This window comes from Giraffa tippelskirchi, chromosome 5 (genome assembly GCF_054371585.1).
Source record: "Giraffa tippelskirchi isolate mGirTip1 chromosome 5, T2T-mGirTip1v1.2.pri, whole genome shotgun sequence".
NCBI classification, from domain to species: domain Eukaryota; kingdom Metazoa; phylum Chordata; class Mammalia; order Artiodactyla; family Giraffidae; genus Giraffa; species Giraffa tippelskirchi.
The window spans coordinates 24,690,470-24,703,378 of record NC_137279.1 but is presented as its reverse complement, the minus strand read 5'-3'; the positions used below and the strand labels follow the sequence as shown (position 1 = coordinate 24,703,378).

General features: G+C 37.1%; 1 protein-coding gene across 11 annotated transcripts in view; it reads left to right on the top strand.

Annotated features, from left to right (window-relative positions):
• Nucleotides 1–7: 7 nt before the first annotated feature.
• DARS2 (aspartyl-tRNA synthetase 2, mitochondrial) overlaps nt 8–12,909 on the top strand; it is a 28,729-nt gene continuing 15,827 nt past the window's right edge. For 4 of the 11 annotated variants that reach the window (XM_081493741.1, XM_081493740.1, XM_081493739.1 and 1 more), the window contains exons 1-11: nt 274–991; nt 1,633–1,732; nt 2,971–3,037; nt 4,754–4,855; nt 5,246–5,341; nt 6,794–6,917; nt 7,665–7,711; nt 8,686–8,792; nt 9,591–9,660; nt 10,398–10,577; nt 11,589–11,696. In XM_081493741.1, the coding sequence (XP_081349867.1) occupies nt 868–991; nt 1,633–1,732; nt 2,971–3,037; nt 4,754–4,855; nt 5,246–5,341; nt 6,794–6,917; nt 7,665–7,711; nt 8,686–8,792; nt 9,591–9,660; nt 10,398–10,577; nt 11,589–11,696 (1,125 nt within the window). In that variant the 5' untranslated portion in view covers nt 274–867. The other 7 variants (XM_081493743.1, XM_081493737.1, XM_081493742.1 and 4 more) reach the window with 5 other exon arrangements.

Genomic DNA, 12,909 nt, shown 5'->3' with positions numbered 1-12,909 from the left:
GCTCTGCGGCCGGACGCAGGACGTCTCCGCCGTGCCGATTCCAAGTCTGTGAAGCTAATGAAGCAACTACGGTCGCCATTTTAACTGAGGGCATGGGAACGATCTAACCGTTACCGTCTACTTCCCTACTCGCACTGTCTTCATTTTCCTCCCTTTTCTACCGGGGTTAAGCATGCCTTCAAATTTCTTCCCGTAGTAAAGATGGCTGCGACGACAACCTTTCCCCTCCCCCGCGCTCTGATTGGTTGACTCCTTCTACCGTAATTTTGGTTCGTCGCGGGGTGGGCTAGGGAGTCCATGGCGCCCAGCGGCATGTGTGTGTGGTTTCAGGCCTTAGAAACATTGTGGATTTGCTTGCCTTCCTCCTTCTGAAGACTAGAGGTCGGCCGACAGGTTTGGGAGGTTTGAAATGCAGGGCTGATTTCTTCCCTGTTTTCCGGTTCTGCCCGCGGGAACCTTCAGGAAAGCGTGGAAAGACGGGAAGGGCGTGCGCCTGCTGACCGTCCCCTTGCTTCCTCTGCACGGTCGTGGTGTCCCGCCTTGCGCTGCTGTATGGAGTCCTTCGCTTGTCGCTTCTGGCCTACCTTTGTTAACAGAAGTGCAAACGAATGCATTGAGAAGGGGGAAAGGGTATTAAAAGATCTTTACCCTACTCACCTTCCCCCAAGACCCCAAAGACTTTGCAGATTTACCTAGTTGACCTACACGAGCATTTGAATGTTCAGCGGACAAGGGCTTCAATATTAAAGAGAGTGGGAACTCCTGGCGTTTTAAGGGATTTGTTATAGTTCCTAAACTGACTTTTGACCACCATCCAACACCTGCAGCGTGAAATTCCTGAGCGTCTTACCATCCTGCGGCTCCAACATGTTCTCCTGTTGGTTAAGTCGGCTGTGCAGGGGATTGTCCACACCCACCAGAAAGACCACCCAGTTGATCTGGAGTTCTGCCTCCCGGAGCCTGGTGCTGAGTTCACAGAGGAGAATTCCAGGTGAATGCAGTATGGAGCTTTGTCCTCTGAATAGCACTGCCTCTTGTTCTTGCTGCCAGAGTGCTGTATTCCATTTCCCTGCAAGTCTTGACTGGCTAGCTTTATGTGTAGAAGCTCATTTATTCACCCTCTTCCTTTTTTATTTTTTCCTCTGGAGTTTAAAAAGACCAGTAGAGTAACCACATGAATAGTCTATTCATTTAGTTGATGCCTAAATAAGAAGCCTAAAATATTCTTGCATACTTGAGAATACTTTGAATAGAGTTTTCTAGTGTACAAGTAACTGTTTCACTCTAGATTCATATACTAAAACCAGTTACTGCACCAACAAACTTCTGTGATTTCCAGGACTTTTACTTCATTTGAGGAAGAATGTTCACTATTAAGAACAGATCAGTGCAAATGCTGAGTGATCAAAAATATTTATAGTCTTAAGACGAGGCAAAATTTTACATTGACAGTTATTCACTTGGATTTTGACACATTTGCAGGCGATTTTAATAGTGATTGATTACATTCTTCAACTTTAGATTTTATCCATTGACATGAAATACCAAAGATGGTATGATTTGCGAGTCTATTCTCAGAAATTTGCAAATGATATATTTTTAATATTGCCTTCCCCCCCTCTTTTTTTAAAGAACTCAGTAGCTTTGTTGCCCGGACCAACACGTGTGGAGAGTTGCGTTCTTCTCACTTAGGCCAAGAAGTCACCTTGTGTGGATGGATTCAGTTCCGAAGGTAGATAGAGGCAAGTGGTGTAAGAACACATGATGATGGTTTTCCCAAGGCAATTCAAACTTTTATTAATTTTTAACCATCAGAAGAATAAAAGCTTTGCAACTCTTGCAGGAGTCTCAGAAGTCATTGAGTTTTCAGTTTTATTTTGTTTTGAAAGACTCAAATAGTGTCACTCAGTAAGTACCAGTAACATCTGTTGAAGGGTACAGTAATGAAGTGTGATTCACCAGAGGACAGAAATGTCCCTAGATTTACTAAGATTGAAGAGTTTCTAGGACCAGTAATTGGGTAAGCTGATAAGCTTCAATAGCATAAAAAAGCATATTTTATTCTAAATTTAGGTAGAGAAAAGCCTAAAAATATGAACAATGATTCCTTGATGTTGAGTCCAGTTTTTTGTTGTTTGGCTCTATATTTCTAGAACATATGTGAATAGCACATTAATTCACAATGAAGAGCTCCAAAATACATAGATTGTGTGACTTTCCTAAAAAATATGTCCCCACTGGGTGGATATTTGACCCATACATTTGGTGACTTTTATCTCCTAAAATGAAAATCTGAGGAAGCTTTTCTGTACCTCTTCTTGGTACTAAAAACAGTGTGAGAAATGTAGGTTGAATGCTAAAATATTGGGATTTGGGGGCCTTTTGATGGTTTGTAGAGGTTTAAGTTAGTATTAGACCTCTTTTAGAAAATTTTAGATTGCATCTACTATTTGGCGGTGGTGTTCAGTTGCCAAGTCGACCCCATGGATTGCAACACGCCAGACTTCCTTGTCTTTCACTATCTCCCAGGGTTTACTCAAACACATGTCTGTTGAGTCTTATATTTAGAAAAAGGTAAGATTTTATATTGCTGCATTTTAAAAAATGACCAATCAGATGTCTCTAATATCCTAAAATATTACTTTTGGATTTTAATATGTGGAAAGTTTCCAAATTTAATTAAATTTTCTTATAAAGACTTAATAAAATTTTAAAAATCTGCCTTTTTATTAATAAGTCATCTGGATAGTATTAGTAACCTAATTAAAGTCGATACTGCAAATGAAAAAATTGGTTTTTTTCTTAATAAGCTACATAGATAATTGTGTGAATATAGATAGCTATGAAGCACATTATTTATTATAAAAAAAAGTGAGAAATTGCATGGGTTTTTTGTTTAGTTCGTTTTGCCTGCTTAAATTTTGTTCTCAGAGATTTTATCCTAATACGTTCATTTTCTTCATTAATCAGGCAAAATATTTTCCTGGTCCTAAGAGATTTCCATGGACTTGTTCAAGTTATCATTCCCCAGGATGAGGTAATAGAAGGGTCCTCCTGTTATCTGAAAGTTTCTTTGATGCTGTGGTTAGAGTAAACAAAGCATATTGGATCAGTATGTTTGAGGTTTTTGTTAAAACTACCATAAGCAGCATTAAGACTGATGACAAACTGGGAAAAAATATGTGCGATTCATGTTACAAACAAAGAACTAATTTCTCTAATATCTAAAAGGCTACTACAAATCAATAAAAACATTTTTTAAGACCAGTGATCCAGTAGAAATATGAATGCAGAATATGAACATAAAATTTATAGAAAAGAAGATATAATATAAATGGCTGTTTTTTTATATGTTTAAAGACATATGAAAATGTGCCCAACTTCACTCATAGGCAGAAAAATATGAATTAAATTGCCCAGAATTGGGGGATTTCCTGGTGGCCTAGTGGTTAGGATTCCAGGCTTTCACTATCATGTTCCAAGGCTGAAGAACTTGGGACCTGGCAAGCCATGCAGCATGGCAAAAAAAAAAAAAAAAAAAATTATACAAAATAGTTATTTTTGTTGCATTAGATTGACAACACACAGTGTTTGGGAAAATAAATACTCATACATTCCTGGAGGGAGTACAAATTGGCACTAGAACAATGGAGGGCAATTTGGCAGTATCAAAGTCATAAATGCATATATTCTTTGAACCATTCATTCCAGTTCCAGTCAATTATCTTCAAGTTACCTTACATACAGACTAACATAGATGCAAAATGACATAAATATAATACCAGGTTATTCACCACTGAATTGTTTTTAATTGAAAGAAAGTTGAGAATAACTTAGATGTTCCCCAATAAGAGACTGGCATAAAAATTAATGTACATTCTCACAGCAAGGAAAAGCTTGAAGAAGCTCTTTATATACTAATATGGGAAAAAATGCAAATTGTATTGTTAGATATGAAAACAGGATACAGAAGAGCATGTAGAGTGATATTATCTATACTAAAAAGGGCGTGTGTGTGTGTGTGTGTGTGTGTTACGAAATGTCCCTGAAAGGACACATAACGTTGAATATCACTCAGGAGGGGAACTAAGGGGTGGAGGGAAAAGATAGGAGAGAGACTTTCCACTGTAGATCTGTTTGTTCCCTTTGAATCTGAGCCACGTGAAGGTACTATCTGCTCCAAAAATAATCACCATTAAAGTTAGATAAAATAAAGAATTCTCGCCATGCTTCTTGGCCAATTGGTTTCTAAAGTGGTAATATTTACAAATGTTTATATGCCTGAGAAAAATAAGATTTACTCAGCTGTTAATGTTTGAATTAAGTAAAGAGTCATGGGTTATCTTTCAGGTATCAGAGATGAGCATAGCTAACCTAGGAGAAACTCCTTCATTGCTCCTGGATTTAACTGCCCCTAAAGTTAACCCTGGAGACAGTTGCCTTTAAAGTATGTGGGGCTTATTCGCATCAATCATTCTTCTCCTTACTTTCTCTTAAGGAAAAAAAAATTTAATTCTTAACTAATAGTTTTACATGCTCGGTTATATGGCGTCAAAATGGGGATTCAATTTACCAAATTCTTCTTTTTTCTTTTTTTTTTACCAAATTCTTTAATAAAGTCATTAACGGCAGCCCTGGTATTTATGATAATTAAGCTATGAGTATTAACATTTTTCTAAGCCATAATCGACAGTTGCTGCCGAGTTCTTTGTTCACTTGTTTGTTGGAACTGTTTTTCCCTCTTATTCTGTAGTCTGCTGCTTCCGTGAAGAAGATTTTATGCGAAGCCCCCGTGGAATCTGTGGTGCAAGTGTCTGGGACAGTAATTTCCCGACCTCCAGGACAAGAGAATCCAGTTAGTAATTTAGAAACTGTCTGTTTAAATTTTGCCTGTGTACATTTGCTTTATCAACACATTCAGGCAACAGAGACTGTGTATCTGTTAGATATCTAGCACTAAAGCTCTGCAGGTTTTACAAATGAACCTACAGATTTAAAAATCGTCACTGTGAACATAAGCACCTAAATAAATATGCATGGTAAGACGTTTGTTAATGAGCTCATCAGCCACAAAGATGCATAACAACCTCAGAGTCATACACAGACATTTATGTTTTAGACTATGCACTATTAGCACCCCCTGCGTTTTACATATGTAAATAAATGCTTGTATTTTATAAATATTCATTGTGTACTTGATTGATTGAATGATTTTTAAAACAGGTCTTTTCTCTCTCTCTTTAAGAAAATGCCGACAGGTGAGATTGAAATCAAAGTTAAGACAGCTAAACTTCTGAATTCCTGCAAGAAGCTGCCCTTTGAAATTAAGGACTTTGTGAAGGTGCCATCCTCTGTTACTAATAAAATAGAGTGTCTAGAAAATGTTGGTAACCAGCAAAGTATTTTTAGAGTTTTAAGAAAAAGTTTTTCTATGAAATTAAGCATTCTATTATAGCTATGTCATGAATTATTCTTCTAGTTTTACAATTTTCTAGGGAACTGTTCTTAAATATCAACATTTCATTAAGCTAGAATTTTTTTTCAGACAGTTGGAAACATGGTTGTCTTTAAGACTTAGGTGTCATTTTGTTAAAGTTTTTTTGTTGCTATGGTTTTATATTTTGAAAGGAAATTTATGTCTACCATTGGAATGGCCAAATGACATATATTGAGTTTAAGCCTCTGACAATGCATATGTTAAATTTAAGCCTCTAGCAATGATAAAATGTTTATAAATCATACAAATATGATTACTGTAATTTAGGATATTCTTTGAGAAAGCTAGACAGCCCCGAATATGTAAGCCCAGCTAATTTTCAGCTTTGTGACAATTATCTACAATTGTCACAAATAATCTACAGTTACCTGTATAATACCTAATTTGTAAACTAACCTATAAAACATTTTTAAATTAATTACATGGCCACTTTGTCTTACATTTGAGTTCCCAGTACTTAATATTTTAATTAGAAAAAGCAATATAATTACAGAGTTGACCTTGTTATGGGAGGGAAAAAGGAAATGTACAGTTTTCCCCCAGCTATAAGCTCTTAAACAGAGAAGTGGCAGATAGTTCTTCTATTTCTATTTTAGTATCGAAGAAATAACCTATTCTGGGGAAAGGACTTTTTTAAAAAAGGTTGTCAGCACAAGAGGGAGGCAGAGATTTACCATCTTAAAAAATAAGCAGACCTTCTCATTATGTTCCTGCTAGTACAGTTGTAGCGTCGTCCTCTGTTCCCTTGTGTTTCTTACACTTCTTCCATTCAGATGATAAAGTCGTGGCTGTTTTTGGCTCTGCTGTTTATTTTTTAATAATCTTTGAAATCTTTACTTTTTCTGTTTTTTCAAGAATAAACGCCAGGCTTAAAAATGAATGGATAGAGAGTTCCCAGTGACCTAGTGGTTAGGATTCCAGAATCCTTTCACTGCCATGGCCCAGGTTCAATCCCTGGTTGGGGAACTGAGATTTCATAAGCCACATGGTGTGGTCAAAAAAGAGAAAAAGAAGGGGAAAAAATGAATGGATACAAGTTTGGAAAGGTAGACAAATTTTCAGTCAGTGAAGTGTGGTTCCCTGAAAAATGTAAAATCTTTACTAGTAACAAGCCTAGAAATTGTAGGAATTAAGAATGCTGGTGTATATACAAGTGATAGAAGCTAAAGATAGAGCTAAAGTTTTTGAAAATTCAGTCTGTGTCTAAAGTTAATATCTTTTTAATGTTTGAAACATATTTGAAATATTTTAATATTTGAAACATATTTAAGCATAAAAATCTTCAAATTTGTTTAGAAAACAGAGGCTCTTCGTTTGCAGTACCGCTACTTAGATTTGCGTAGTGTCCAAATGCAGTATAACCTGCGACTGAGATCCCAGATGGTCATGAAAATGCGGGAATATCTCTGTAATCTACATGGTAAGGAAAGAAACAGTGATTTCCATGTATTTTATCCTAGGGCATACTTCAGTAACATAAAACATAATTTAGTTCCCTACTGGGTCATAAATACAGACTTTTCAAGGTGATAGTGCCTGTGTACATCGTCTATGTATTCCCCATCATGTTGAAGGTGGACCAGCTCTTTGGTTGTTATCTGTGAGTTTTCTTAATTGTTTCTCATGCTTGTACATCATTTATTGGGAGCTCAGAAATGTCACATGAGGGACTTCCCTGGTGATTCAGTGGTTAAGACTCTGCACTCCCAAAGCAGGGGGCCCAGGTTTGATCCCTGGTCAGGGAACTAGATCCCACATGCCCAAACTAAAACCTGAGGCAGCCAATTAAATAAAATTTAAGAAAAAGCAGAAGAAATGTCATGTGAATGAGACTAGACTCTTCAATCAGCCCTGGACTTTTTTCTACTATGTTTGTGTTATATTTGCTATGCCAGCAGAACAGGAGGAAAACCAGAACAGTTCAATACACAAGAATCTAGCAACAGAATTATTTCAGGACAAGAGTACAAACTTGATGAACAGAATAGAATTTTATGAAAATCAGCTTCCCTCTTGAACTGGTAGAAACCAGCATTAATGTACTTGGTAACTTATTACAGTCAAAATTCCTAATTAAATGGTAGCCTCAGATTTGTTGGAGTGTACTGTAGACATCATATTTGGTAAATTCCCATCTATTAAGTTCTGACATTTCTCTCTTTTTTAGGTTTTGTGGATGTAGAAACACCAACATTATTTAAGAGGACTCCAGGGGTATGTATGTTCCTTAAGTCAACCTGCTAATAATATCCTGTTAGTTATGAAACTAGACCACTTTGCTTTTATATTCCCTTAGTTCTGTTTCTTTTATTTTACTGCCTTAAGATGGTCACATTAACTAGGTATTTTTAGAGTTGAGAAAATTATATGGGGTAGTACTTTTAGTCAGAATCCTTTAATCCTATATCATTTTCTTTCCATTGAGGTTTATAGCTACCAAACAATAATGAATTGATTCCTTAAAAATAAATCACTTGTTCATTAAGAACTGACATTTCCAAACACTGATATTTATACAATCCATGGACTTATAAAATTACAGTTTAAATTTAGAAAAGCAATTAAGAATTATTTTCATAGGAACTGATGCACAAAATCCTTTTACCTGGACTTCCCTGCTTGTCCAGTGGTTAATAATCTGCTTGCTAGTGCTGGGACATGGGTTCTATCGCTGGTCCAGGCAGATTCTACATGCCGCAGAGCTACTAAGCCCATGTGCCACAACTACTGAGCTCACACAATGCACCTACTGAAGCCTATGCACCCTGAGCCCATGCTTTGCAATTAGAGAAGCCACTGCAATGAGAAGCCTACACACCACAACTGGAGAATAGCTCCTGCTTGCTGCAACTAGAGAAAACCACTACATACCAACAAAGACCCAGCACAGCCAAAAATAATAAATAAATAGGATTCCAAATTTAAAAAAAATAACCTTTTAGCTAGTAATAGAATTGGGCATTCATTTCAACAAGCATAATATTAAGTATACTTAATATGTACAAATATTATTTAAAGCCTACTATGTGCAAACCTTTGGGGGACTGAAGGATGAGTAAGAAATGAACTGTCATTGTGGGAACTTTGCCCTTTAGTTGAGTTCATTGAGGAACCAAAGTATTGACTTCTACCAGTTATTGGATATTTTTTTTAATAATATTTCTGCACTCCCTCTCTCTCATTCAAAGGGTGCAAAAGAGTTTGTAATACCATCCAGGGAACCTGGGAAGTTTTATTCTCTCCCTCAGAGTCCTCAACAGTTTAAGCAGCTCCTGATGGTTGGTGGTCTAGACAGGTGAGCTTTCTTTATGCTAGCAGTGGTTAGAAAAAAGGAAAAGAGAGGGGAAAGAGGGAAAAGGAAACACAAAATTGTCTAATCTTTTAAAAGAAGGTTCAAAAAGTGTTGAGAGTTTGGAAAATACTTGTAAAATACCCTAAAAATGTGTAGTTATTATGTAAAGATTTATTGAGTGTCCATCATGTACAAAGCTCTATGCTAATAGATGGGGCAAGGGGTTAAAAACAAAAAAGAATGGGTTTTGCTCTTGAGCTGATGAATCTAATAAGACAAAACAGGATAATAAAACCAAGTGTGACGTAAAGCAAAAATAAGTATGCTGAGAGTTGCAAACTGGTTGCATTAAGTAGTTGGAAATTATATTGTTTTGAGGAATATCATTAAAAACTTTGTGATCTAGGCCTTCTGGGACAGAGCTGCATTTCAGCAGGCGAATATGAAAGTTGGAACAGCATAGCCCAGGAAGGCTCAAGTGATTTCATGGAGCAGTGGGTATTTCAGTTTGGCTGAAGCAAAAGAGTATGTATAAAGAAGCATGGACTGTCCTGTGTGTCAGTCTAATACATGAACATCCAAAGGTGCCACTGTATATTTTTAAGACAATATGTAGAGTAGTTAACTTCTCATGGGTCAACCATATGTCTGATTAGGTTAGAGCATCATTAAGAATTTTACAGTTTCTTATGTTGTTTTAGTATTATTATTGTTTCATAGCCTGTATTGCCAGGAACTATTAGGGGAAAATGTGTGTGTTTCTAGAATCCTGACTGAGTTAATGCTATTTTCCAATTGTAGATATTTTCAAGTTGCCCGATGTTATCGAGATGAAGGTTCGAGACCAGACAGACAGCCCGAATTTACTCAGGTACTTAGTTATATTCATTTGTTTCTTATTGATTCAGCGTTGCTACACCCAAGAATGTGAACAGAAATTATACTTTCTTCTCATTGCATTTTATCTATCAGATATTTAATTAAACCAACCTGTAGTTAAGGGATTAATTATTTTTAATTTTTGATCCATTTACAAAGAATATGGTCTCATGCTGATGTTTGACAGAAAACAACAAAATTCTGTAAAGCAAAAGAATATGGTCATAAACTAAGGAAGGACAGATTCCTAAGTGTTTCAATGATCATGATATGATAAAGTTCTTTAAAAAATCTTGCGCACTAAAACCAACAATTTTTTGTGTTGATATTTAATCTGTAAACAGATCTAGTCAGTGTGAACAAAGCTATTATGATTTAGTTTCTATGTGATATCATATTAACCAGTGTAGGTGAAGCACAAAAACTGTAAGATTTAGAGGTGGACAGACATTAAGATTAAATACGGTTTAACTGCACACACTCAGAAGTCACTTAGCCTCTCTGAGCGTTCAGCCATGAGATAGTTGTGGGAACTAACAGTTTGATGTATGTAGAGCATTAGCACAGTGCCTGGCACAAAACAGACATACTACAATATTTAACCTGCTCCCCCACGTATTAAGAACAGAATCCAATGGTAATTTGAAACAATAGAAATACATAACTGTGTATGTCCATATTAATACGGTGGCTCTTCAAGTTAGTTTCCGTATGTTGTTTTGGTTTCAGATTGACATAGAGATGTCCTTTGTAGACCAGACGGGTGTCCAGAGTCTAATTGAGGGCTTGCTCCAGTATTCGTGGCCCAGTGACAAAGATCCTCTGATGGTCCCTTTTCCTTCTATGCCTTTTGCTGAGGCATTGGCCAGCTATGGAACTGATAAACCTGACACTCGCTTTGGGATGAAGGTAGTTTTCTTCACTTTTCCCAGGACTCTGCCCCCAAATGGTCCTGTAGTCAATTTTGAACCACTTTAACCTTTACAACCAGTTACACTGTTATATCATATTTTTTGCTGTTCCCTTAGCTTGTTACTTTTGTTGTTACCCAGGTACAGCAAGAGAGAATAATAGCATGTTAGCATTACAATACCTTTTCTCTACCTACTGTGTTCCAAGATCCATTTTCAAGAGCAAGGTTCTTGCTATGTTTTTATTACTGACAAGTTATTAGTTATATGGATATGAATGGTAACTTGAAACAAAAAAAAACTTACTCTTTCCTCTTGAATTTTTCTTACGCTAAAATGGCACTTGGAGGGCAAATGATTAAGGGTTGTTTATTCTCTTTCCCTGGTCTATAAAGAGCTCAAACATGGGAAATGTTTATTTGCAGAGCAGTTTCCCTTAGGAAGCCTCTTTTTATTTTCTCTTGGAGACCAACAGCTCTTCACTGCTGTAATGCTGATGACATTTACCTCAGTTGTCAGTGTTGATTCCTTAGAAACTGAATTCTGCCTGGTCCACAAATAGGCAGTGCTTAATTCTTGTAATGACAAAAATGTAACACAGAAAAAGTTATAGCTACCTGCTTACAGCAGCCAGGTTAACTACTCCTTGTTTCTTTTGTAATATGAAATGGTGGTTCTTCTTAAGTAAGGCTGCCTAAGTTAAATTCTGGCTCTGCTACTTACTGGCTGTGTTATCTTGGGCAAGTCATTTCTTTGTGCCTTGGTTCCCTCATTATTAAATGGGGATGATAAGAGGGCCTACCTCATACTCTTGTTGTACAGATGAAATGAACTATTACTAATACGTTAGTACCTTAACATTTTTATGGTGCCCAGCCTGCAGTAAACACTCGATGAATGTGCTCTGTAAATGTTAAGATCTACTCTCCTCTTTAAAATCTTGTTTGTAAAAGGTTTTGTGATAAAAATGACCTCACATTTAGTTATCTTCTTCTTTTCTATTTTCCAGATTGTAGATATCAGTGACACGTTCAGAAACACAGAAGTTGGATTTCTCCAAGATGCCCTTAGTAAGCCCCAAGGAACTGTCAAAGCCATATGTATCTGTAAAGGAGCAGTAAGTGGAGCCAATTCTATGTCTTCTCTAGAATGTGTATTTGGGAAGTAAATATGTTCAACATTGGCACATTTAAGCTTCAGAGAGAAGCATTCTCTTTAAATAACAATGTAATTTGTCGTATAGAGTCTAATAGTGTCTCTAGAAGCAGAAGATATTAAGAAGAGGTAGCAAGAATATAGAGAACTGTACAAAAAAGATCTTCATGATCCAGATAATCAAGATAGTGTGATCACTCACCTAGAGCCAGACATCCTGGAATGTGAAGTCAAGTGGGCCTTAGAAAGCATCACTACAAACAAAGCTAGTGGAGGTGATAGAATTCCAGTTGAGCTATTTCAAATGCTAAAAGGTGATGCTGTGAAAGTGCTGCACTCAATATGCCAGGAAATTTGGAAAACTCAGCAGTGGCCACAGGACTGGAAAAGGTCAGTTTTCGTTCCAATCCCAAAGAAAGGCAATGCCAAAGAATGCTCAAACTACCGCACAATTGCACTCATCTCACACGCTGGCAAAGTAATGCTCAAAATTCTCCAAGCCAGGCATCAACAATATGTGAACTGTGAAATTCCAGATGTTCAAGCTGGTTTTTGCAAAGGCAGAGGAACCAGAGATCAAATTGCCAATATCCACTGGATCATCGAAAAAGCAAGAGAGTTCCAGAAAAACATCTATTTCTGCTTTATTGACCATGCCAAAGCCTTTGACTATGTGGATCACAATAAGTTGTGGAAAATTCTAAAAGAGATGGGAATACCAGACCACCTGACCTGCCTCTTGAGAAATCTATATGCAGGTCAGGAAGCAACAGTTAGAACTGGACATAAAACAACAGACTGGTTTCAAATAGGAAAAGGAGTACGTCAAGGCTGTGTATTGTCACCCTGCTTATTTAACTTATATGCAGAGTACATCATGAGAATCGCTGGGCTGGATGAAGCACAAGCTGGAATCAAGATTGCTGGGAGACATATCAATAACCTCAGATATGCAAATGACACCACCCTTATGGCAGAAAGTGAAGAAGAACTAAAGAGCCTCTTGATGAAAGTGAAAGAGGAGAGTGAAAAAGTTGGCGTAAAGCTCAACGTGCAGAAAACTAAGATCATGGCATCTGGTCCCATCACTTTGTGGCAAATAGGTGGGGAAACAGTGGCTGACTTTTATTTTTGGGACGCTCCAAAATCACTGCAGATGGTGACTGCAGCCATAA